The sequence below is a fragment of the Xyrauchen texanus genome, chromosome 2, assembly GCF_025860055.1.
Source record: "Xyrauchen texanus isolate HMW12.3.18 chromosome 2, RBS_HiC_50CHRs, whole genome shotgun sequence".
Taxonomy (NCBI): domain Eukaryota; kingdom Metazoa; phylum Chordata; class Actinopteri; order Cypriniformes; family Catostomidae; genus Xyrauchen; species Xyrauchen texanus.
Genome location: NC_068277.1, coordinates 18,943,173 through 18,968,593, shown reverse-complemented (window position 1 = coordinate 18,968,593; position 25,421 = coordinate 18,943,173). Strand labels below are relative to the sequence as shown.

The following is a 25,421-nucleotide window of genomic DNA, read 5'->3' as shown; positions in this document are numbered from 1 at the left end:
GTTTCACCTTTTCTCAACAATATATATCTACGCGTGTTCACATTTTTTTCAAAGGTTCGCTTTATAAAAGCATAAATAATTTTCACTGATTTGTAAGATGTTGTGAGAACAAATAGTAAGAGAAAGCAGTACATGACTGTGAAATATTTTATTATCTTAATTATTACAGTCCCCAGGGACATTGGTAATTTGACGAACATTTATACAAGTTCCCAGATGAAGATAAACACTGGTATGTGTTGAACCTGGAGGCTTTCACCTACAGGGGTTACTAGGTCAGCGACTTAAGCAACAACATTCCAAGCAGTATTCATAGTAGTCCATAGTATGTGACTGATACAGCAATTCATTACATTTGTAAAAGGTAATGGGCATGTTACCCACTTCAGACAATCAAATTACTTCTCATGAGTCTTGGCAGCTCAGTTCTCCAACATAGGAACTCCCTGTCCTTTTCCTTTCACACTCTTTGCTCTCTTCATTTGGTAGACCACATTGGCCGCCTCGTCTGAGAAACTCTGGAGACAAATATTATTACGTTTTAATGTATAGAGATAGATATATTAAATAAGATAAATATGCTTTATATATAATATATCTCATCTCACTGCATTGGAAGATGTTCGGCTTGATGGTTGGGCTTCAGTTTCTGTTGTGTTCTGTTTATATAGAGCAAAGTGTTTTATGTTTTCAATAGCAATGACTTTAACTTGTTTAACGAGTCACAATGATTCATCCGTAATGCCTTGGGTCATAATGCCTTTTTGTTGTTGAACAGATTTCAACACATTTAGTTCAGCAGTCACTGACAGATACCGTAACCAGTTCCACAAACAATCCACGTGTGCAGAACTTAACAGAAACTTCTGCAGAATTGACATGCTCTTGCACCCTGTGTGTTTGTTTATTAAGTATTTTTGTGTGGCTAATTTGATCATGCTTCCGACTACCAATAAAACTTAAAAACATTTCCCTATGTTTAAATAAATTCCACAGAATTCTGCAGATTTTCTCCTACAAATGAGTACAGAAAAATTGGTAAAACTTTAAAATAAGGTTTTATTTGTTAATATGAATTAATCTCATTAGTTAACATGAACAATACTTTTACACCACACATTATCCTTGGTTAATGTTAATTTAAACATTTATTAATACATTTTTCACATTAAAGATATACAATTAGTTAAAAGATTATTGAAGGAATATTCCGGGTTCAATACAATTAAACTCAATCGACAGCATTTGTGGAATTATATTGATCACTACAAAATTAATTTTGACTTACCTCTCCATTTCTGCCTCAGTGAGGCAGTTACAATGGAAGTGAATGGGGCTTATCCATAAATGTTAAAATACTCACTATTCCAAAAGATTAGTCACAAGCTGGGTTGGGGGGGTAACAAAATACATATAATGGGGTTACGTATTTAAAATACAAAATTTAAGTACATTTATTCCACTATAGTAACAATTTAAATAATTGAATTTAGTAAACTGTATTTAGAATACAGTTACATTCAAGAAGTATTTTGATTACTGAAGAGATTACTTTGCATTTCATTGTCATTTGTTTCACTAAGCTAAAATGCTATTTCTAGCCATTTTACATGTACACGTTACCAGGCATGATCAGATTTCTTTATCAAGAAAATTCACGTTGGATCAAAAAAACATTTTTCTAGTAAGACCTTTGATATTAGGGCAACAATCTTATTCTTGATAATAATATTTGTATTGTTGTCCTGTAAAAATCCTTAAAACAAGATCAATTTGATTGATATTGTTTTAGAAACAACACTGCATAAGATATTTAGGTTTTTCAGAGTATGTATTTTTAACATGTGTATTTTGTCTTACTGTACTGGAAGAGTTTTTATAGTCAAAACCAGTGAAAAAAATCTACCAGAACTTTTTTTGCTTCTTTTATTTAAAAGTAAATGAGTTATGCTTTGGAATTATTATTATTTTTGTGGTAATCATCATTATGCCACAAATGCTGTCGATTGAGCTTAATTTGAATTGAACCAAGAATATTTCTTTAACTAACTTGAACTACAATTAACAATTGTATTTGTATAAATTAACATCAAGCAAGATTAATACATGCTATTGACATATATTGTTCATGACACCTAATGCATTTACTAATGTTAACAAATACAACCTTATTGTGAAGTTTTACCAAAAATGTGTACGTGTGTGTATTTATGAGAGTGTGCCCTTTAATGCTGACTGAACAATGACAAAGTATTTGTTTTTTCCCCTTCAACTCTCATAAACTATTGTTCAAGTTTGGGGTTTATTTTTTCAGATTTTAACATTAACAAATATTTTTATTCATATGTTATTAATATGTATTCATATGTATTCTTTACAGAACTACTTATCTGTAAGGGATAATGTTTGTTAATGATTTCTTAATGTGTGTTTTATTACTATGTGTCAGTGTGCATGCTGAATGTGATGTGTTCAAAAGTGTTACAAACATTAAGTTCTTTGATTTACTGACAATGATTGTTTGGGTTATATTGAGGTTGTGTTCTGACCTGGTTGACATTGGTGAGGTCTTCACAGATCACACTCATAGTACTGATCCAGTTTCCATAGATACTCTCCTCTTTAGGGCTTGGCTTCTGTTCACTGAGAGGTTAACAAGACAATCTCACACACATATTGGTCAACAGAAAAAAATCAACAGAAATTAAAAAAAAAAAGCTTACTTTCGGTAATATTAAGATTATTGCATTGTGACATTATTTATGTAAATTAAGGGCAAATTCTCATTACTATGACACCTTGTCTATACCGGACACGAACATCCTGTCACGTCAAAATCAAAAAGATCCCATTATAATCAATGAACCTAGCTACCGTCTGTTATTAAAACCCATTCGTTTTTTCCACATGCGATCTACCATGAGCTCCGATGTTGTTAATCTTATAGTCTTTGTTATCTCAACTTAATTTTTTTTAGAAGTTGTGTTTAATAGCTGAAGAACTACACTATTATGATCCTGAAGAGAAACGATCCACCCATCAGAAAATCCTGTCCAACAAAGTGCGCCAAACTAGCACCGCATGCAAATGAGTAGATCTCCCTACACTTTCAAACTACTTATATCTTTGTAAATATTGGAATAAATATAAATATAATGTTATTATACTTATAGCCAACATTCAATATTTTTTGCCATTCATTTTTTGGCTATATTTAAATAACTTCTGACTGCTACGTTAAGCTCATAATGTTTCTAGTCTCTGTACTACTCATTTAAATAATTGCTTGTTTCTAACCACATTTATACGCCATTTTAGCAACAATAACATTAGAATAATAATTATATAATAAGTACATATTTATACCTCTAGATTGGTATCTCCTCAACCACCACCAGTGTGCAACATCCACCTGGATGATGTGACGGCAGCCATAGTGCGCCAGAACACCCACCACACACTAGCTATTGGTGGAGAGGAGAGTAGAGTGATGTAGCCTATTCAGGGATGGAGATTATTAGGAGGCCATGATAGCTAAGGGCCAATGGGGGGAATTTGGTCAGGACACTGGGGTTACACCCCTACTCTTTACAATTTTGGAATTTTAATGACCACAGAGAGTCAGGACCTCAGTTTAACGTCTCATCCGAAAGACGGACATGTCTTAACAGTTTTTATGAGAACCCATATAGATATGTACACATATGACCTATCAGACAGCATACTCAGTAGCTGTCTGGAGATGTTCTCTATACCTGATATATTTGAGGAGGTCCTGTTGAGCTCGGAGTTGCCTCTGTGCTTCCTGTACTCTGCCCTCCATAGTCAGTCTGGCACACAGCTGGGCACAGTGAACGTCCAACACAGACATATTTAAACTGCCTGCCCATACCCAACTACATAAGAGAGAAACAGAGATGTACACTTTCTATGCCCACAATGATCATTTTGCAGATATTTAGCATGTAAGAAAATCCATTTTAAAGTACCAGGTTGAGTATGGTAAGATTTTAAAATGAGTGAGGTCTCATGAGATGGAGAACTGGAGGATACTGACTGTGATTGTGTGTTAATTTTACCTGCTTGTGGTCACTCGTTTCTGTTGAGTGATGACTCTCATCACTTTTTGGAAATCTCGAGTCCTGAAACTGAGCTGCAACTGAAAAGGGACCCTGTCGCTTGTTTGGAAACCTATACAAACAAACACTTAGCTATTTGCTTAGTTACCTAAATGAGGAAATCCCAAACACTTCTGTTATTTTTATAAAGGTCATTATAATGACTATAGACTCTAACCCAAACCCTAAAATTACCCTCAAAAGAGAAGTTTAGCATTTTCATAAAAATGCAAAAACAGTATTTGCCTAATTTATGAATTGATTTAGCATTTGAGGTTATCCCTGAATTTAGCTAAAGGTTTTGTCCGATTTACTGTATCAAAAGTTTGACTATAAGTTTGTACAAAATCGTACACTCTGACATACTTTAAGCATCTTGGTTATTTATATTTTTTCCAAAGTTTTAGCATTGTTTAAATGTTTAATTTATTCTTGATGTCTCAGCTTAAAACCCACCTTTTCTCTTTGGTATTTGGTCCAACAGAGTTTAAATAACTATTAGTGATATTACTTCTGTAATATCTGAAGATATTACTCTGTCTCCTTCTGTATTTTCTTTTCCATATAATTTGTTTACCTATATTTTTTAATACTTGATTATTGTACAGAAAATTGGTCAACAGTCTGTTGTTTTTAATCATGCTTTATAAATAAATTGACACACACAAATACATTTACACATTTGATTGCAAAGTTATTTAATATGTAATTTTGTGCTTACTTTCAACCTTTTCTGGTCTGACTGCAAACTGGAAGGTGATCTCAACTCCATCTGTCACGTTACCGATCTCTCTCACCAAGCGATTATCATCCTCCTCATAGGGGAAATATCTGTGACAAACAGAGAGCAAACAGAGAGATCTTATGTGCATCAATGTTGGGTGTATCCGAATAAAAATAATTTGTTTCTGTAATACATTTACTTTTGGGTCAAAAAGTAGTGTAACATATTACATTTTAAATTCATGTAATCAGATTAAAGTTACAGACAATTACTTTCAATTAAAGTAATAACTTTTATGCACATTACTTGTGCAAACATAATATGTATAAATATTTTAAAATGCAAATTAATATGCTGAAGGGTGTGCGACAATGAATGAGGAGGAAATATCGATATTTTCATTTCCGCTATATATTTTGAGTGGAAAAACAAAAACTTTTATAGAAGCAATTAGTCAATTGTAGTAGTTCCCCAACACTGGTGTGTGTGTGTGTGTGTGTGTGTGTGTGTGTGTGTGTGTGTGTGTGCGTGTATTAATCACTTTGTGGGGACCAAATGTCCCCATAAGGATAGTAAAACCCGAAATTTTTGACCTTGTGAGGATATTTTGTCGGTCCCCATGAGGAAAACAGCTTATAAATCATACTAAATTATGTTTTTTGAAAATGTAAAAATGCAGAAAGTTTTCTGTGAGGGTTAGGTTTAGGGGATAGAATATAAAGTTTGTACAGTATAAAAACCATTATGTCTATGGAAAGTCCCCATAAAACATGGAAACCAAACATTTGTGTGTGTGTGTGTGTGTGTGTGTGTGTTTATTTGGGGGTATAACGCATGTTATGCATGTGTTGGTTTGTGTGTTTAGGCTGAATGTAATTGATACAATACTTACATGCCATCAGGTGTCAGCAGTGTTGCCATGACATTAGTTGCCAGGACGTTGTCAGCTATAGCACTCTGAATCTCTGTGGCGACTGTACCAATATTTACAATATTGATCTGGGAACAGGGTGTGAAGATTTATGTTAAAATGCATAATTAGTATTTAATATTGTTCATGTTTATAGAGGATAGATGTGACTAATATTGAATTACTGTATATGTATGTTATAATACAGTTCTCAATTCAAAGAGATATGCAAGTCAACCCATGTACAAAATGATATTAATTAAAAGAAACTGTTCTGATGCATTTAACACTTAAAATACACTTGTGGGGAAAACAGTGAAAACAAAATCATCCTCTCTTCTCTGTTATACTGTGTGTGTGGGTGTCATTGGAAATAAGCATCAGTTTCTCTTAAATGGTCTTTAAAGTACATGTTTCTTAAACCCATTAAAACAGGTTAGACATCTACAAGGGGTTATACAGGCAACGCAAGCATTTTCCAAATAGATGTCCTAAAACAGTGTGAGTTGTAACGCTATTAATAACAAACAGCAGACTTGTTTAAATGTAGACTGGGGTTTTGCAGATAATGCAAGAGAATGTGTTACTACAGTGTGACAGCATAAGTGACGTCTGTCATGTGCTGTCTAGCACATGTCCTAGAAAGACGCAAGAACTACAGGGTGAACTGAATTAATATTATGTCACCTAATTAATATTCATGAGACAATCTGAAAAGTTTAAGAATGGGCCCCGCCCCACTTCAGATCATTTCTACTCCACTGTTGAGTGACAGTGATAGCATTTTCCACATGATTTACTTTGTGCTACAAGTGTGTAAGATGTAACCAAATTGGTAAATGACAACACCCTTAGGAGACACTCTGTGTTGGGCTCGTGTCAAGAGTTCCCTCTAATCTCAAGGTTCCTCTAAACCGGACTCAAAGTCCAGCTCTATGACCCTGCCTGCTCTGACCCCAAACAGTATAAAGGTGGATTGGAGATGATCAGAAGCTGTAACTCACTCTGCCTCCAGTGTGGTCGGCCAACCTCCCAACCTCTGCCAAACAACAGTCCTCTCCTTCAAAGGTCATGACTGACACTATAACACTGTAAAAAAGAACAGAAACAGATGACATAATTACTCTGATTACATGATACATGTTAATATTATGCTTAATTCATGTAATTATTTTTGTCAACTAATGCGTGTTTTGAAGAACAGGCACTAGGACACGTTGACTTGTAAATGTCAGTTTTTCCTTTTATTAATCATGTGCTCTGTTTCTTAGTTTAAACTAGCATCATATTCAAAATTAGATTTTTGCTTTATCACTCACCCCTTTTCTGCAGCATAATAGGCCAACTGGTTGTAGAAATAAGGCGAGTGGACAGGACAATGGGTAGACTCTTGTTCTAATTGGCCCAGACCTATGTTTGCCCGCCCATCTGTGCAAATTATGACCTGAAAACAAATCAGTAAGTAAAGCAGCTAATTTACATGTAAATATATATTAACATAGCCCCACACACTTTTTCTTGGTTATATACATTATTACAAGATTTTGTATATTTTTTAGAGCATGGAATTATGAATACAAACTTTTGACCCTGTGAACTGTGATGCCATGGCGACAGAGACGAGAGCAGCTGGTCCCAGTGCTGTACCACCATGCTCTCGCAGCCTGAGAGGAAGGAATAGTTAAAAATGACCAAAAAAAAACAAAGCAATTAATCACATTTTGAGAGTCGTTCAGGTTGTAGTCCAAAAATCCAGAAGAGAATTAGCATTTTTGAGCCTCGGGTTCCCTCTGGATTTTCCAATGGGTTTTATAATGGCTGTTTTGGATTTAGTAAAATCCAGGAGTAAAATACGTTCTATGGTAAACATTACTTGAAGATACATGGACTTGCATGTGTAAACACTGTGAGATTTTCATTTCTATTTGTTACATATTTATTTATTTATATTGCATTAAAATCTTATGACTTGCTGAACATATTTGGCCACCACCGGTGAACGCTCCCCAATCAGCACACTCACACAGGGAAGATCCTATTTCATGTTTAAAACAATTAAACCAGTAATTCTGACTCTGGAATGGAAATATTCCTTTATTTTAACATTTATTAAATGTCTCTTAGCACACCTGAAGATTATATTCAATTGTAAGGACATGAAAGCAATGTGATCATTATCATTGCTCATACGCTACAAGCTTTATGTGTAATATAAGTAATTTTTTATGACATACTGTATACTCCTATATGTTTACATTGGCATTTATTCATTTAGCAGCCATTTTTATCCAAATCGACAGGCAAATGCGGACCAGCGCAAAAGTGATTAATCTTAAGGAGGCAGCAATAATATGAGAAGTGCTGCAATACAAAGTTTCGATTTGTTTTTGAAAGTTTCAAATATGTACACTTGTTTGTACTATAATCTTGCCTTTCTCTAGTAAAAACGTAGTTTTATGCTGCAAAGTTCTGCCTTCTCATGTGTTCTAAACCTGTATGACTTTCTTTCTTATGCAGAACACAAAAGATGTTTTAATGAATATCGAGGCCCATCTATTCCATACAGTGTCAGTGGAGAGTGTCTCACATTTGGTCAAAGGACCCAAAAGTATCATAACAGTAGTCCTTGCGATTCGTGCGTCATATTCCAAGTCTTCTGAAACCTAACAATAGGTTTTGGTAGGAAACAGCTCTTAATGCAAGTAATCAGTGAAAAAAATGGTGTTGTCTGTTGCTGATTCATAATCGCTATGAGTAAACCTTGTTCACATTGGCTTGCGTGTAAACGAGAGAACTTGCATTGATTAACACTAAAAACAAGCACTACAAATGTTTAAATGGATGGACAACAGCTATGCAGATTTATCGTGGCATTATTTCAGTTAATCACCCTTATTTCTATTTATTAGTTGCACTATGAGTGCAATATTGCCATGCATTTGTTTCACAGAAGTGTCATTAAAAGGCATTTTCAGCTGAAGGGCCATGTTTTAATTATTACAGTAATTCCGACCCATCAAATATGTTCATACAACATGCATGGGGATGTTGATTGGTACTTTTGTCCACTGGGTCAGACAGCATTTTCCTCAAAAACAAACCATTGCAAAATTCATTGAAATAGGACTGAGAGGACATAACAAAGGTACATAACCAAACAATAACAGCTGGAGAGCATTCTACCCACTCCTTGATTTTCTGAGTAAGAGGCTGGATAGTCTCTGCAATGCAGTGAGGGGTATTGTAGTTCTCTCCCTCCTTCTTCAGGTAGTCATAGTCCAACAGAGCCCAATCTCTCAGAAAGACAGGAGCCCCGGTACCGTCCCCATATACCATTACCTGAAAACAGCAAACATCATGCTTCACTCAACTCATTTCTTTGTTACTATGAGTAACAGAAGCAGCATTAACAACTGGGGAAGTGGTTATCTTGTACATTTCTCTTTTCACACAAGATAAATGTGAAGATAAATTCTAAAAGAGGCGACCAAAAACAACATGCGATATCTATTAACTATCTATTATTCTCTTATGATTCACTGATCTACTTTTCTAGAAATCTTTTTTTTTTGGTTGCTAGTCATTTTATTTGTTTCTTGTTTTGCGCACAGGCTATTCATGATGAAGTCAAACCAAAAAGCCAAAAATGTTTCCAAACCAAAACCGGACTATAAAATGCTCACTCATCATTGCTTGAAATCTCACTATTAAAGATCTGCAGAGTTTTAGCTTCAGAGGAATGTAGTTACTCCTCATGTCTGTGATTCCTCAGCACAACAGTAAGATTTACAACATACCGTGGCCCCAAAAAGTATTTGGACACTTAAAAAAGTATGAATTTCACTGTGAAATTCAGAGGCTGTTTTAGTTCAGTCCACACAAGTGTCCCAGCAGAGTAGCCACAGGGGTACTTAATCACATTAAATATGTATAATTTATAACCATATAAACTTTTTGAGAAATGTTTATTACTTTTTGGCACCAGTGCACTGTACAGTATATGCAGGTGATAAAAGCCTATTTTACTACAGCTTGTGTACTAACATTTTATGTTTGATATTTTTTATTTTTTTGAAGTCTTGTTTCTGTCTCTCCTCTGATTCTTTTCTGGCTCACTCTTTGCCAACTCCCATAAGAGTCTTTACCTCATTGTTAAATGTCACCAGTGCCACTCTTCTGAGAGGTGATGTTTTCTGCAGGGAGGACAGCACCATTTGAAGAGCTTCTTGGACTCCCTGAATGCAAAAATTGGGAGAAACTTTACTAAGTCATAGACAGGACTCTGTGTCTGTTAATACGAGCATAGGATATAGAACTGTAATTGTCACCACTTACTTGCATTCGTGGAATATATGTGGGTGAGCGCATGCTGTTACCAGGAAAGATCTAAGAGAATTGAAAAACAAAAAGATCACAGGAGTATCAAATGAGAGTATTGCAAACATAATGGGTCTCATTCACTAAGTGTGAACGCACATTTTTGTGTGTTAGACCGGTGTGTGAGCATTTTGATGCAAAAAAACATCAAAAGAGGATTTAAATATTGATCTGTTTCACACCCACACATATAATATTGCTTCTGAAGACATGGATTAAAACACTGGATTTGTTTGGATTACTTTTATTCTGCCTTTATGTGCTTTTTGGAACTTCAAAGTTCTTGTCACCATTTACTTGCATTGTATGGACCTACAGAGCTTTTTTTTCTCTAAAAATATTTGCTTGTGTTCAGGAAAAGAAAGTCAGACACATCTGGAATGACATGAGGGTGAGTAAAACATTTTGGGTTACTATCCCTTTAAAAATAAAATTCAAACTACAACTCAACCCACACTGAAGCAAAACCATGGACACCACAGACTCCTGGTGTCCTTTGAAATATGGAATGTGTTATATATAAATATATATACACACACACACACGCTGGTGGCCAAAAGTTTGGAATAATGTACAGATTTAGCTGATTCTGAAGGAAATTGGTACTTTAATTCACCACCGTGGCATTCAACTGATCACAAATGTACTGATGTAAAAAAACAGCACCATCACTATTTGAAAAAAAGTCATTTTTGATCAAATCTAGACAGACCCCATTTTTAGCAGCCATCACTCCAACACCTTATCCTTGAGTAATCATGATAAATTGCTAATTTGATACTAGAAAATCACTTGCCATTATATCAAACACAGTTGAAAGCTATTTGATTAGTTAAACGAAGCTTAACATTGCCTTTGCGTTTGTTTTTGAACTGCCACAGTATACAATAGACTGGCATGTCTTAAGGTCAATATTAGGTCAGAAACGGTAAAAAGAAACCGATTTCTCTAGAAACTCGTCAGTCAATCATTGGTTTGAGGGATGAAGGCTATACAATGCTAGATTTCATACAAAGGTGTACACTATAGTCTTCAAATTGAAAGGACAAATGGATCTAAGAAAGGACAGAAAGAGATGCGGAAGGCCAGATGTACAACTAAACAAGAGGATACATGCATTAGAGTCTCTAGTTTGAGAAATAGATGCCTCAACACCAGTTTCATGTACAACAGTAAAGAGAAGACTCAAGGGTGAAGGCCTTATGGGAGGAATTGTAAAGAAAAAGCCACTTTTAAAACAGATAAACAAAAAGTAAACGTTAGAGTTGGCAAAGAAACACAGACATTGGACAACAGATAATTGGAAAAATGTTTTATGGATCTTAAACCCATTGAGTTTTGTGGGATTATCTAAACTGAAAGTGCCCGACAAGACAGCCACATCTATGGCAAGTGCTACAGGAAGTCTGGGGTGAAATGTCACCTGAGTGTCTGGACAAACTGACAGCTAGAATGCCAAGGATCTGCAAAGCTGTCATTGATGCGCATGGAGGATTTTTTGATGAGAAATCTTTGAAGTAGTTAAAGAAGTTCTGAACATTTTATTTCAAACTGAATGGTAATTTTTCACATTATTAATGTCCTGACTATATATTTCCATAAGAGCAAAATCTGTACATCTGTAAATTATTCAGAAATTTTGTCCGCCAATGTATATATATATATGGAATAACAGAAATGGAAGTATGGGAATTATGTTGTGACTAAACAAAATCCAAAATAAATAAAAACTGTGTTATATTTTAGCATCTTTAAAGTAGTCACCCTTTGCCTAGAATTTGTAGAAATGTACTATTAACAAAAATGTATTGTAAAAAGATTACAGAAATGAATTAACTCATTATCATAATACACCCAACACTGGGTTTAGCATGCTGCCCTACAAAGCAAAAAGGCAGTAACTACGCAGAGTGCAGAACTGAGAAAAATGACTTTAAAGTTATCCTGTCATCCAGCCTAAGTAGTTGTAGGTAGATTATTAGACATGTGGCTGTTTTGTTACTTTATATTAGCTTATTCTTTGTACATATCAATCCTCATATTTAATTTGATATTTTACCCCTATTTTGCAGTTAATGTATTCTTGCTTTGTATTACTTACCAAAAACGTGGCACCATACCAAGGAAAAAGGCAGTAACTACAGATTCTCCAAAAACAATTTTGCCACAACTTGGGCTCTGGGTGTGTTAGATACACTGTATTTGAAATAATTGGAACCATTTGTTTTCCTGAACATGGATATACCAAACCCAAACTAATTTGACCATTTTAGGTCAATATTTTCCACCCGGAAGCTGTTCTGATGCTGAAACGGCTGCTTAAAGTCTCACATTGCTAAGCTGTATCAAGGCCCAAATTGGGACAATTTATTTTGAATAGGACCACATGCTTTTCTAGTTATTGAATATTTTTCCACCGCTGGTTGGATTATAACTTTGTGACATGAACAACAAAATGATGACATGGCATCGGCGATGATGTGAAGTTACAGAGAATAAAGTTACAGCTAGGAGCAGGGAGGATCAGGGGCAGGTAAGCAAAGCTATTTAAAACATTGCCTGTCAATTAGCATAATGCTATCTGAATGGACCTCTGAGAGGAAGTGCTGCCCTGGTGGCTGACAGGTGTTTTATATTGTGATAGCCTAGCCTCTAAATGTTTAATTTGTCACTGTTACTTACCATTCTCCGGGTATTTTCTTTTCAATGCCAGTTCGACCATCTTCTTTCCCCAGCTTTGTGCCATCTCAAACAAAATTTGTGTGAAGTTAGAAGGGTGAAATCGCAAATGTTAAAACCGTCCCGTGAGGATGCCACGAAGTCAGCTGTGTGTGTTCACCATGGAAACAGTACCTTCACTGCGCAGCAACACGGTTATTTTTTGTTAGGTAAAACATAACAAGAATACTGTAATGGATGTTACTGTACTCATGCTTTGTTTCACTAGGGCTTTTTGCAGTTACTGTACAAACGACTACCAATTTTCTCCAAAACGACACACATTTGTGATAAGATGTTTTGTCACATAACAAAGGATGCCTTGAATGTCATGAAAATGATATTAACTCATTTTTGACCAAAAATGCAGTTACTGCCTTTTTGTTTTGTAGGGCAGCATAGGTGTTGCATAAAATTGAAGCTGGCTAATGTGTGGTCTAGGCCTATATAAAAGGTGTTTTAAGAATGACACACTTGGCTTTACTATAACATTTTCTTTAGAGAGCACAGAGCAGAAAACCCAAATATGAAGATGGTTTGGTGTGCCAGTTAATATCTGTGGACATGCACTCCATTTAGAATAATCTGGATTAATTGACATTAGTGGTAGAACCAATTTAAGAATATTTTCTGTGATAAATTTTCTGTGCTTTTAATTAAGAAAATTTGGGGAGTCAATAAAAATGTCAATAAAACTGAAAAATGATCACCACCTCAGATGTGACACTCATACTTCCAGAAATATCCACACATAAGACAATGAGCATGTCATCTAGATTCTCATACTCCGCATCCCTGTCCTCCTCCATGTATATTATATCCCTGCCTGGTGGAGGCCGCAAGGGAAACCGGCCCTCCTTCAGTGCAGACAGGGAATAGACATTAACCTTTCCACAAAACTCACAGCTCCACGTCTAGAAGGAAAAATGGACAGGAAGCATTTTGAACAAAGCATATGTTGTGTAACACAAATATCAGTCAGGTTCATGGCACAATTTGGGTTTGCAACTATTGTTGTAACTCACTATCGTGTTTTGGCATGTCTCTGTGTTGCTTGTAGAGGATATGATGGCATTGCATTCCCCACAATGTACTGGTTTTTGCTTGCTCTGTATAGCAGATGCTAAGAAAATAGTGTGTGAACTGGTCAAACATTGAATAGGTAACAGAGAATTTACATGTTTCAAAATAAAAGTCAACATGAAATCTAAATGGATCCAATTGACTTTCTTAGTGCATGCTCCTGGTTTTATTATGCCTGTATAATCAGTGCATGCTATTTTAAAAGAAAATAACTTTCCTAACCCTGATCATAAAATGTAATGTCCGCCTCTAAAACGTCTTTGCTTTTTGGTTGCATTTAACTATCTTTCTTCTTTCTCAACCCCTTACCTCCAACCACTTGACTTTATTGTGGTATTTGACACCTACTTTCCTAATCAAAATGTTGCATCCTTCTTTTATTTGTTGAATATTACAATTCAGTCCATAAAAATTCCAGAAGTAAAATGGGTTGTAAATGTTGTTTCATGTTGACTGCAGACAGTTTAGCACACCTTTACTAATCTCTACAAGGCTTCCCACATTCAGTGACACTACATTAACATTAGCTTTAAGTTGAGCCTCTCCATTGTTCTCCAAATCTAAGAGAGAAAGAGAGAAAGAGCGAACAATGTAGAAAGGGTGGAAAACATCCTTAATGTTACACAGCCAGCAAAACTAAAATGTAAAAAAATAAATGTACTCATCAAACCAATTATTTTGGAGGAAAGGTATTTTGTGACTTGACGATTCAATGTATGCATAATGGAATAATTTGTGTGAATCTTTTTGTGTGTGCATTCAGGAAGGATGTGTGAGTGTGTTCTCACCTCTTGGCGGCAATTGTGGCGGAAGCGAGCTAGAGTGTGTGTTGTTCTGCTGTATGTTTCGGGGCGGTACAGGAGGTGGAACCAATGAGGAAGCTGTAAAAAATGGAAACAGATACCTAATCATATGTACTGTTTAAAATATACTGTGGCCCCAAAAAGTATTTGGACAGTTGACAGTGGCTTCAGGTCAAAGATAAAATGTTTTGCGGGACATGTTTGGGCATATACTCAACCAGTTCCTATAGAACTGCTCCAAGATTTAGCACCAAAACTTTCAGCCCATCCAAACTAAAGCATCAACTACTGACATTTTCTTTTCTATTGCATCCTATGTGGTTCTACAGGGTTTGTGTCAGGGCTATTGAGGTCCCACTATTATTTTTAGTGGATGTATGAGATCAGTTTCTATCAAAATCCCAAAGGTGTCCTTGCAGAATAACCATGGGTGTATTTCATCACTATGGGCATTTACCATTTGACAAAAAGAAAGTGTCCAAATACTTTATCTAATTATATGTATTGTATTCTAATTTAATAAATAACAAAGATATTTTTGTGAAATGTGTTGCTTGAAAAGTGTACTTGTGCCATCTTTCTTATATATATATATAAATATATATACACATATACATATACATCAACTGAAGCTCCTGACAGTATCTGCATGATTTCATGCATTACACTTTTGCCACACGATTGGCTGATTAGATAATTACATGAAAAAATAAGTGTACTGGTGTTCCTAATAATGTGCTCAGTCAGTGCATAAATGTACAGTATATACTGTATATCGCAGTGAGTTTTTTCCGCTCCATGATCAACCAATCATCAAGATTCTTCCTCTGTCATCAGTTCTTCACACCCACAAAAGGATGGGTTCATGTCATGCAAGCTCACATTTACAGAGATACAAAAAAAAGATAGAAAAACTTGCTGTACACAAAGCGAGGCACGCACCTTCCGGGGCAGTCTAACAGCTAATATATAATATATATAGGCCTATGTATTTGTATAGTCTAGCACTATTATATATTACAAAAAAAGATTTAATTATGTTTGGCGCTCCATTTGATCCATATTATTCTATTTTATTCAATAAATTTTTAGGGTGATGACGCCATAAAATATGACGACAGACATAAGAAGCTTCATTCTAAAACCTCAACAGAAGTTTCGAATGTAAATATGACATGACATTTGGTACAGTCTAGTATGAATGGTCAGAATGACCGCTATGGCCATTCTAGTAGTTATAGAATTTTGGTAGTTCTCGTGTTAAATGCAAGTACAAGTCTATTGCTTGATTAGTGTCCTTTGGAAGATCAAAGCGTGTCTCAGCCATGACAGTATTACAAATGTCATAGACAGTAATGTCTTTGTATTGAAGGCCAAGTTTAAAATATATCTCTATAAATTCATGCGCATCCATGCTCTCAGTATCTTTGAGTAAATGAATGATGGCAATGACGCAATCGGAAAAGAGCTATACACACACCGGAAACTGTAACGCGTGCGCACGCGATAGTTTCCCGTGTGCACGCAAAAGTCTCTTAGATTTTTTTTTTTGCACAGGTCACTTCGGGGGCTCCGTAGCTCTGTAGGTCCATACAATGCAAGTGAATGGGTGCCAATATTTTGGCACTCCAAAAAAAGCACATAAAGCCAGCATAAAAGTAATCCATAAGACTCCAGTGATTAAATCCATATCTTCAGAAGTAATTTGATAGGTGTGGGTGAAAACAGATTAATATTCAAGTAAACGTGTGGCAGGGCGGAGGGCGGGGCCGGGTCGTTATTCTACACACCCGGTCCCTTATCAGGCTAATCAAGCCTCCGAGAGGGATAAAGGCCAACTGCGGAGGATTGTGCGGGAGAGAGAGATAGTTTATGGGCATGTCCGTATGGAGGATTGTGCAGGAGAGATTGACATGTCCGTAAGGGGACAAGATGTGTAGAATCACAACCCGGCCCCGCCCTGACACAAAATGTTTGCTAGAAATTCTTCTCCCTGTGGAGTATGCAAGAAGAATGAGAATCACCAAAAACAAAAGAAGAAGAATGTTAAAGTGAAAATGGATTTTGACTGAACAGAGAGGAGAATTTATAGTAAAAATTTACTAAAATATTGATCCATTTCTCACCCACACCTATCAAATCGCTTCTGAAGATATTGATTTAATCATTGGAGTCATATGAATTACTTTTATGCAGACCTATGTGATTTTTGGAGCTTCATGTTTTTGGTATCCGTTCACTTGCATTGTATGGACCTACAGAGCTGAGATATTCTTCTAAATATCTTTATTTGTGTTCTGCTGAAGAAAGTCATACACATAAGGGATGGCATAAATGTGAGTAAATGATGAGAGAATTTATATTTTTGGGTGAACTATTCCTTTAAAAATGTAACCTTTATCTTAATCTAAGACTAGTTTTGAACAAGGTATTTACAAGTGTTGGGTAGATAACTTCTGTAATATAATCTGGTACTGTTTACAAATTACACCATTAAAATTGTAATCAGTAATGTAATTGTTTAGACTTTTTATGTAATCTCATCTGATTTCTTATGGATTACTTTAGATTAACTCAATAAGAAAATATTCCTTTAATATACCTTTATCAACAAAATAAAGAGCCTCACATAGTGTTTCTTATTGATTAAATTTTATTTTATTTTTTTAAATATATGAGCATTAACACTCCTTAAAACTAAGATATATAATATATAAATAAGAAAGCTCCATTTTCATTGTAAGCAGTGCTATCTGGCTGGGATCATGTCTGTCTGTACTTCCTTCATGTACTTCCTGGAATCACATGAAGGTAAGGCTCTAACAAATTTCTAAATTGGTGATAGGAGGTCAGTTGTTTTGTTTCTTAAATTGGCCTATGCTTTCCGAATGTCTAAAAGTGCCCACATCCAACAACATTCAAATATATGCACAAAAGCACGAGACCAAAGCTGCATTCTTTTACTTAAAAGTGACGCAAATGGCACAGCCCGTCTGATTTCCAAAAATATTACAGTAGTAATTACATGAATATACTCCAAACCTAAACCATAAACCTAACATTAACCCAAACAGTACTGAGACTTGAGCAACATTCTTTCTCTTCTTTGCAAATTAATATCCGAAGATCAAATGAAGATTCAAATCAGATGTAATGGAAAAAACGTTGGAACTAACATAATGATTTCCTGTGTAATCATGTTGGTCTATATGCAATCAATAAAAAGTAACTTTAATCTGATTATGTGTATTTAAAAATGTAATGTACCCTAATTACAAATACTTGTTTTTGTATTCTGATTACACATTCCAGTTTACATGTAGTCCAGGATTATCCAACACTGATTGAAACCAACACACAAAACCACTGTTAGTGAAAACAAGGCAAATAGACTTTTGACTCAAAACCTTATCATTTCCGAGATACAGCCCTTGTGATATCTTCCCAGTGTGACAACTCAAATCCTCCGTCTCCTCAACTAGATTATTTTTAATTTTTTGTCAGCAATTCTGAATGATTCTTCTTGTCTCACATCTCTTGTAAGCATAACATTTGTTCTCAATAATAGATTTACAGCTTTTGACTGACCTTGATTTGAGACTTTAGCTTCATCTTCTGTTAAGCTCTCAGACCTCCAGTTACACACAACATGACTGCATGCAAACTCCATCTCTTGGAGTGAGAGAAAAACAGAAATTGTGATCAAAAATAGCCCAAAATTATACTTACATCAAGCTCTGTTCTTTAAAGTCAAATTAAAATAGACTGTTATGCCCACACACTTCAGCATGAGTCACAGGAAACTTTTAACTCTTTCCGTGTTTTCTTTTGTACATAGATAATGGCATTTAATACAGTATGTTTCTCATGGGTGGGAAGAGTATTGAAAAATCATGACCTGTTTCTTCCCAAAAAATGTAGTGTGAGTAGAGTAAAAGTAGCTCTCATAGTAAAATTATTCATGAGTAGTGAGTATTGAGTACAGAGTTGCAAAACCTACGCCCCCTTATAATGAACACTGTATGCCAACTTTTAAAATACATCACTTATCTATGATAAACACAACATGAATCTGATTCCAAAAAATAAATGGGAGACATGCATTTCAATACACTGATCACCATTTTAAATCATAATGTTTGAAACAATTACATTAAAATCAGTTTATGTGTCGGGTCTAAATTTCCCTTAATGCCGACAGAGCATTATTGTTGTGCATAAAACATGATCAAACAATGCAAGGAATGCAAAATAAATGCTAAATGCACTTAGCACGTAATTTCCTGCACAATAGAGGAGGTAGAGCAGGCATGGGAAAAGTTGTTTGGCACAGGGGCTACATCACGCTTAAAAAAAGGAATAATTCACCCAAAAATTTAAATTCTCTCATAATTTACTAACCCTCATGCCATCCTGGATGTGAATGACTTTCTTTATGCAAACACAAATTAAGATTTTTAGAAGAATATCTCAGCTCTTTTGGTCCATACAATGAAATTTAATCTGTGCTAAAATATTAAACTCCACAAATCACATAAATCAGCATAAAAGTAGTCTAAACCATGAGCCTTCAGTGGTTTAATCCATGTCTTCAGAAGCGATATGATAGATGTGGTGAGAAACAGATCAATATTTAAATCCTTTTTTACTAATTCTCCTCCCTGCTAAATCTCCACATTAAATTTCATAATGTTCTTCTTGTGTTTTTGGTTATTCACATTCTTCATGCATATTGCCACCTAATGGGCAGAGAGATGAATTTCTACGCCACTCCAGCCGCCGCCGCCCCCCCCGCGTTGCTCCTTCTTCCCATGGGATTGAGGATGACCCGGCTGGCGATGGAGGCGATTTGGGGATTTTGGCGGGCGCAGTTTCACTGGGTAAATTCCCACAAACCTCCCGCTGTCCAGGAACGTCATCTGTGGCTGAAATTGGTTGAGATGAGGTAGATTGACAAAGCTTACTTTCTCAACGCCCCCATCTCCCAGCTCAGTCAATTCGGCAACACCGTTGAAGACTTTTCCCAGCAGTTTTCAGCGGTAAAAAAGCAGACAGAGGCCATCCAACACATCTTGCTTCGGCGCCGGATTACACCCCGCCAAGCCCCGTCTGCTAGCTGAGGGTGTCCCCGTGGCAACAAGAAACCAACAGGTAGCTCTGCCTCAACCAGGGCCCAGCTCTCAGCTCTCTACCTGCAGGAAGCGGATGCCCCCCATCTCACAAACATCTTCGAGGACGCGGAAAGCTCCCAAGCGTTCCTGAGATGGACAACCCAAGGGACGAGAGGTTCGCATAGGAGCTGGTAGCCAGACCACTCCTTCACCCTGTGGAGGGCCGGGAGGAAAATCCTTGGTTTCCTTGTTTTCATTTGCCACACACCCTTCGGGCTGTGGTACCCACATTGTCAATAAGAGATCGATTTCCTCATTCCTTGGGTCACCTAGCCAGGGCCCCAGAATGCCTTTCTCATGGCGCCCCAGCATCAAACCCTTACAGGCAAAGTGGCACTATGGACGTAGAAACTTCACCTCCACACCCACAACTGTACAATGTTTACAACCCCGGCCATCCACCCCACTTCGGTGCATGGCAAAAAAGCCAGCACCCTGCGTGCGGAAATCGCTACCCTTCTACAAAAGGATGCAATAGAGCCTGTCCCTCTTGCTGAGATGGAGAAGGGTTTCGACAGCCCTAGGGCATATGGCATCCTCAGCCGCGCCGCTAGGGTTGATGCATATGAAACCGCTTCAGCACTGGCTTCTGACTCCAGTCACGAGATGGGCATGGTGCCACAGCACGTATCATGTGGTCTTCACCCCCCGTTGCCATCAGATATTCAACCCTTGGACAGACCTCTGTTTTCTGCAGACAGGAGTCCCCCTACAGCAGGTGTCCAGATGCATCGTGGGCACCACAGATGCCTCCAAACAGGGTTGGGGTGCCGTGTGCAATGGGCACGCAACCGCCGGCTCCTGGACAGGAATGGAGTTAGACTGTGTACTTTGGCACATCAACTGCCTAGAGTTGCTGGCTGTATTTCTTGCCCTGCGGAGGTTTCTCTCACTGATTCGAGGCAAGCACGTCTTGATCCATTCAGACAGTAACGCGACGGTAGCGTAAATAAATCACCAAGGCAGCGTGCACTCTCATCACATGTCACAACTCGCCCGCCATCTCCTCCTTTGGAGTCAGCACCGACTGAGGTCGCTGCAAGCCATTCATATCCTGGGCAGACTCAACACACACACAGCTGGCCCCGGGGGCTGCACAAGTACACATTTCCCCCAGTGAGCCTACTTGCACAGGTGCTGTGCAAGGTCAGGGATGTTGAGGAACAAGTCACTCTAGAGGCCCCTTACTGGCCTCTCAGACTTGGCTCTCGGATCTCATGATACTCGTGACAGCACCTCCCTGGCAAATTCCCCTGAGGAAAAAACCTTCTTTCTCAGGGACAGGGCACCCTCTGGCATCCTAGCCCAGACCTCTGGAACCTCCACGTCTGGCCCTGGATGGGATATGGAAGATCTAAAGTAATCTACCACCTGCTGTCGTAGACATGATCAACCAAGTCAGAGCTCCCTCTACCAGGCAGCTCTCCAACCTAAAGTGGCGCCTGTTCGCAACTGGTGCTCTTCCCAATCAGAAGACCCGCAGAAGTGTGCAGTCGGGTCAGTGCTCTCATTTCTGCAGAGGAGGTTGGAGGGGAGGCTGTCCCCCTCCACCTTGAAGGTTTTGTAGCTACTTAACCAGCCCACCACGATGAATCCTCCCAGGCCATGCCTGTTCCCCTCACTGGTTCTCTCCGTGCTCCCTGTGGGCCCTCGGAGAGCCCCCTTTGAGCCGCTAGAGTCAGTTGAGCTTGAGCCCTCTTCTGAAGATGGCCCTCCTGATTCCGCTCGGTCCATCAAGAGGGTCGGGGACCTGCTAGCGTCCTCTGTCCGCGACACTTGCCTGGAGCCCGGTCCGGCAGATGCTCTCGTCATCCTAAGACCCTGACCAGGCTACGTGCCCAAGGTTCCTACGGCCCCCCCCCTTTAGGGCCAGACAGTGAACCTGCAAGAGGCTGCCCCAGGAGGATGCAGACCCAGCCTTATCATCGCTGTGTTCTGTGCATGCTTTGCGCACCTATTTGGACCACATACACAGAGTTCTAGATGACTCCGAGCAGCTCTTGTTTGCTATGGCGGACAGCGGGAAGGGATGCTGTCTACCAACAGAGGCTTGTCCACAATGTCATCAATGCCCTTGCACCGGTCTATTAGACCCAGACCGTGCCCGCCCCCTTGCGGGTTTGAGCACGGTGTATGTGGAGCATTGCATGCTTGTGGGCACAGGCCAACGGCGCCAATCTAGCTGACATTTGCAGAGCAGCAGGCTGGGCAACACCCAATACCTTTGCGAGATCAATAACCTCAGAGGGTTGAGTTGGTCCTGGCCCATGTTTCTTCAGGTCTGAGCACGTAGAACTCGGTAATACTGAACAGCTGACCTCTTCCGAGGTGAACCCGTGCGCTTTTACCCCCAGGTGAGTCCAAAAAGCTTGTGCTCCTTGGATGTCTTTCCTTCATAGCCCTCTGGCTCGTGAATTTGGCGGAGGAATTCCTGACCCACTACGGGTACTAATTACTCTGTACTGGAATAGGTGCTCCACTGGTATCGGTCATCACGATTACCCCCGGTGTTGTACGGTCCCCATGTCAGTGGACCCGCATCTCCACTGCACCAGTCGCCGTGTTTGTAGAGCTCCTCCCTCATTAGGCAGGACCTACCATCGCGCCACTTCCATGTGTGGCGTAACAGGCCCATATGACGTATTTGCCATATATTCACCTCCCCAGCCTGGGCTGGATGTGGTCTCTGTGGGGTCTTTTCCCCCTGAAAGAATAGGACTGGAAAAGAACACCTTCCCCGATGCGTGTTATAGCTAGATGACCCCAGCTGCATCTAAAACGCTACGAGGAGAAGAGAGAGAGAGAAAAGGCCACTTGTCACATCGCTTGCTCCCACCCCTCAAGGGAAAACCTTGGATGGATGCCGGGAACCTAATAAAAACAATATGACTTCTTAGTGTGGAGTTGGGGAAGGTTACATGCAGTCAGATGCCCATGCTCCTTTGGCACGCAACAGCTTGCTTACACCAGCATCAGATCACGTAACACGGTTCATTGTAGGTGGCATTATTGAATGGGGCCCCTTGTGTCACTACAATCGACACAACGTCGAGTGAGTGGCAGAAGGGAAACGTCTAAGTTACTAGTGTAACCCCCATTCCCTGATGGAGTGAACGAGACGTGTCCCCCTTGCCACAACACTGTACCATGCCGCTGTAATGGCCAAACCTTATTCTTGGCTCCTCAGTGCAGAACCTGACTGAACAGATGCGCAATCCCCGCCTTTTATACCCATATGTCCGGGGGCGGGACATGCAAATTCTGTTCGCCAATTTTTCATAGGCCTCTTCTCATATTCAGAGGTATCTGAGGCTCCCGAATGAAGCCCCTTGTGTCACTACAATTGACACAATGTCTCGTTTCTTCCATCAGGGATCGGGGGTTACACTAGTAACCTAGATGTTTGTCTGGATAGTGTTAATTTTCCTTTTTGCTGTGAATTTTATTTTTTTTATGATTATTTACATTAATTGTGTTGGGGTTGTGATATGGATTTGGTTATTTTATTAACGTGAATTTGTTTTGAAGCTCTCTTTGCCCCTGATATTAATATTAGAACAATTTAGAACATTTCTCCTTATTTGACCCTGAACTAGCTCAGGGAGGTTAACAGCAATACCTATTGGGTGGATCATTGGAGTATCGACTTGTGTATTTTATAATGTCAAATAAAATTGGTACTATTTTTGTAAAGGCTTTAAGTCCATTAATTTGAGCTGCCTGTGTGGGGAAAATTTTAGGTTTGGGCTCTCCTACCAATAAAACAGGAGTGGTGTAGTCATACACGTTTGATGTGATACGTTTTTGGTAAAGGAAAAAAATTAATATATATATATATATATACACACACACACACACACACATAAAGGGAAATTGTGTATGACAAGTCACACAGTTATTTATTTTCCTTGTGAAAAAATCTACATCTAGAAAATGTGCTGACTGATCATTGAGAAGAAACTGGCATGTGCTTTAAATGATGATTAAATCCATTAGTGTGGTTGTACGTTCTTTCCTAGCAGAGTAAATAAAATATCAACAGGACTCATTCATGCATTAAATGAAACTAAATTTATCCCACACTGATTCTTGAGATAAGGGACAAAACATGCTAAAAAGTTTTTTTTTTTTTTTTAATACTAAATTAATTTGAAATATATTTGCAGACAAAGGTCTCAGCAAACGAACGATGTAAGGGAACAGGTTTTTATAAAAATGTTGTTTTTTTTTCTTCTGAATATTGACATTTATTCACTTCATAACTTGCATCTTACTGTCATTTAACTCCATCAGACACACCAAAAAGCATGCTATTTTAATTTGATTCATCCAACAAGTGTAAAGTCTTAAATTATCTATTAATATTGTTCAGTAAAGGAGTTAAGTGATAAAATACATTCAATATATATATATATATATATATATATATATATATATATATATATATATATTTCTGTTTTTATACTATTCTGAAAATTAGATGGAGTTGACAGAATTTAAGATTTTTCCATCTTAACCATGTGTAGTACAGTTGTACAATGGAGCCATTTCCCCCACTCAGTTTAAGATGCCTTTATAAACTAAACTACAATGCCAAAATTGATCCCACAATTTTAACAGAAATGATAATAATGAGAATGCCGGAGTTAACAAGTTGAAGCTGTGACTGCAGAGACATATGCATTGTTTGTTTAAAATATAAAAAATATAAAACGTCCCATACCATGTGTCCTACTGTTGCATCCACCATGAGCAGGAAGTGGGAAAGGGGTACTCGGCGTTAAAGCTGATCAGGATATTTTCTGATTTATTCTGGATTAAACAAAAACCTTGACACAACTTGATAGGCAGATTTTTTTTTACGAAAATTTTTATTTAAAGTGTTCTTAATGTATTGTTATACATCTCACAGATCCCTACCTTTCAGTTTAATATTTATATTAATGAATTTGTTGTATTTTTAAACACTTTGTTTAGCAGTTTAACATTGTGACCTCTTGCTGAGGAAAGGTTACGTTGCATGTGCTTCCAAGTATAAAGCATGCATTTAAAAAAAATCGAATTAAAGTGTAAACACATTTCCTTTAGATTTAACTTATCCAGTATTTTTATTGTTATGAATTTCTTGATTTTTAAAATAAAGATGACTTTAGTTTTGTCCCTTATCTCAAGAATCAGTGCCTGATAAAAATCAAGACAATTGTGTAAGGCATTGAATTTAGTTTTTTTTTTCCTAACTTTTTACTAACTTCCAAGTTAGCAAACACCACAATGTTTAAAAAAAGGAAAATGGCATAGTAGCATGTTTTAAAGTAAACTTTGTTTAAGATTGTACCTACCTGGTGATGGTAGTTCAAGGTGATGTGTCCGTCATTCAGCTTGCTATAAACCCTACAACATTATGGTACTGCACTTTAGACACCAAACGCATTTAACTGAGAAAGGAAGTGAGGAAACCGTGGGTACACAAATAGAAAAAAGTAAAGAGAGAGAGAGAGAGAGATAGAGAGTGCGTGT

At 37.8% G+C, this 25,421-nt stretch overlaps 1 protein-coding gene across 2 annotated transcripts; it reads right to left on the bottom strand.

Moving 5' to 3' along the window:
- Positions 1 to 144: 144 nt before the first annotated feature.
- On the bottom strand, positions 145 to 25,324 carry si:dkey-9k7.3 (circularly permutated Ras protein 1). Of its 2 annotated transcripts, XM_052139993.1 has the most exons (19): positions 25,244 to 25,324; positions 18,322 to 18,405; positions 14,719 to 14,811; positions 14,404 to 14,490; positions 13,873 to 13,970; positions 13,561 to 13,761; positions 10,088 to 10,138; positions 9,898 to 9,987; positions 8,940 to 9,091; positions 7,335 to 7,416; positions 7,072 to 7,196; positions 6,757 to 6,841; positions 5,735 to 5,841; positions 4,840 to 4,949; positions 4,080 to 4,191; positions 3,756 to 3,896; positions 2,550 to 2,643; positions 609 to 659; positions 145 to 518 (listed from the first exon to the last, which is right to left on the bottom strand). In XM_052139993.1, exons 2-19 carry the CDS (start codon positions 18,401 to 18,403, stop codon positions 423 to 425), a joined length of 1,857 nt encoding a protein of 618 aa, XP_051995953.1. In that variant the 5' UTR covers positions 18,404 to 18,405; positions 25,244 to 25,324; the 3' UTR covers positions 145 to 422. The 2 variants fall into 2 exon arrangements, with proteins under 2 accessions (XP_051995953.1, XP_051995962.1); XM_052140002.1 differs by lacking the exons at positions 14,404 to 14,490; positions 14,719 to 14,811; positions 18,322 to 18,405; positions 25,244 to 25,324 and adding an exon at positions 14,240 to 14,346.
- Positions 25,325 to 25,421: the final 97 nt, after the last annotated feature.

Coding starts and splice junctions, on each gene's coding strand:
- si:dkey-9k7.3 (XM_052139993.1), bottom strand. CDS start 18,403: ATGGAGTTTGCATGCAGTCATGTTGTGTGTAACTGGAGGTCTGAGAGC. Junction 13,971..14,403: donor CCTTGTAGAGATTAGTAAAG/GTGTGCTAAACT, acceptor CTATTTTCTTAG/CATCTGCTATACAGAGCAAG. Junction 5,842..6,756: donor CCGACCACACTGGAGGCAGA/GTGAGTTACAGC, acceptor CCCTGTTCCCAG/ATCAATATTGTAAATATTGG.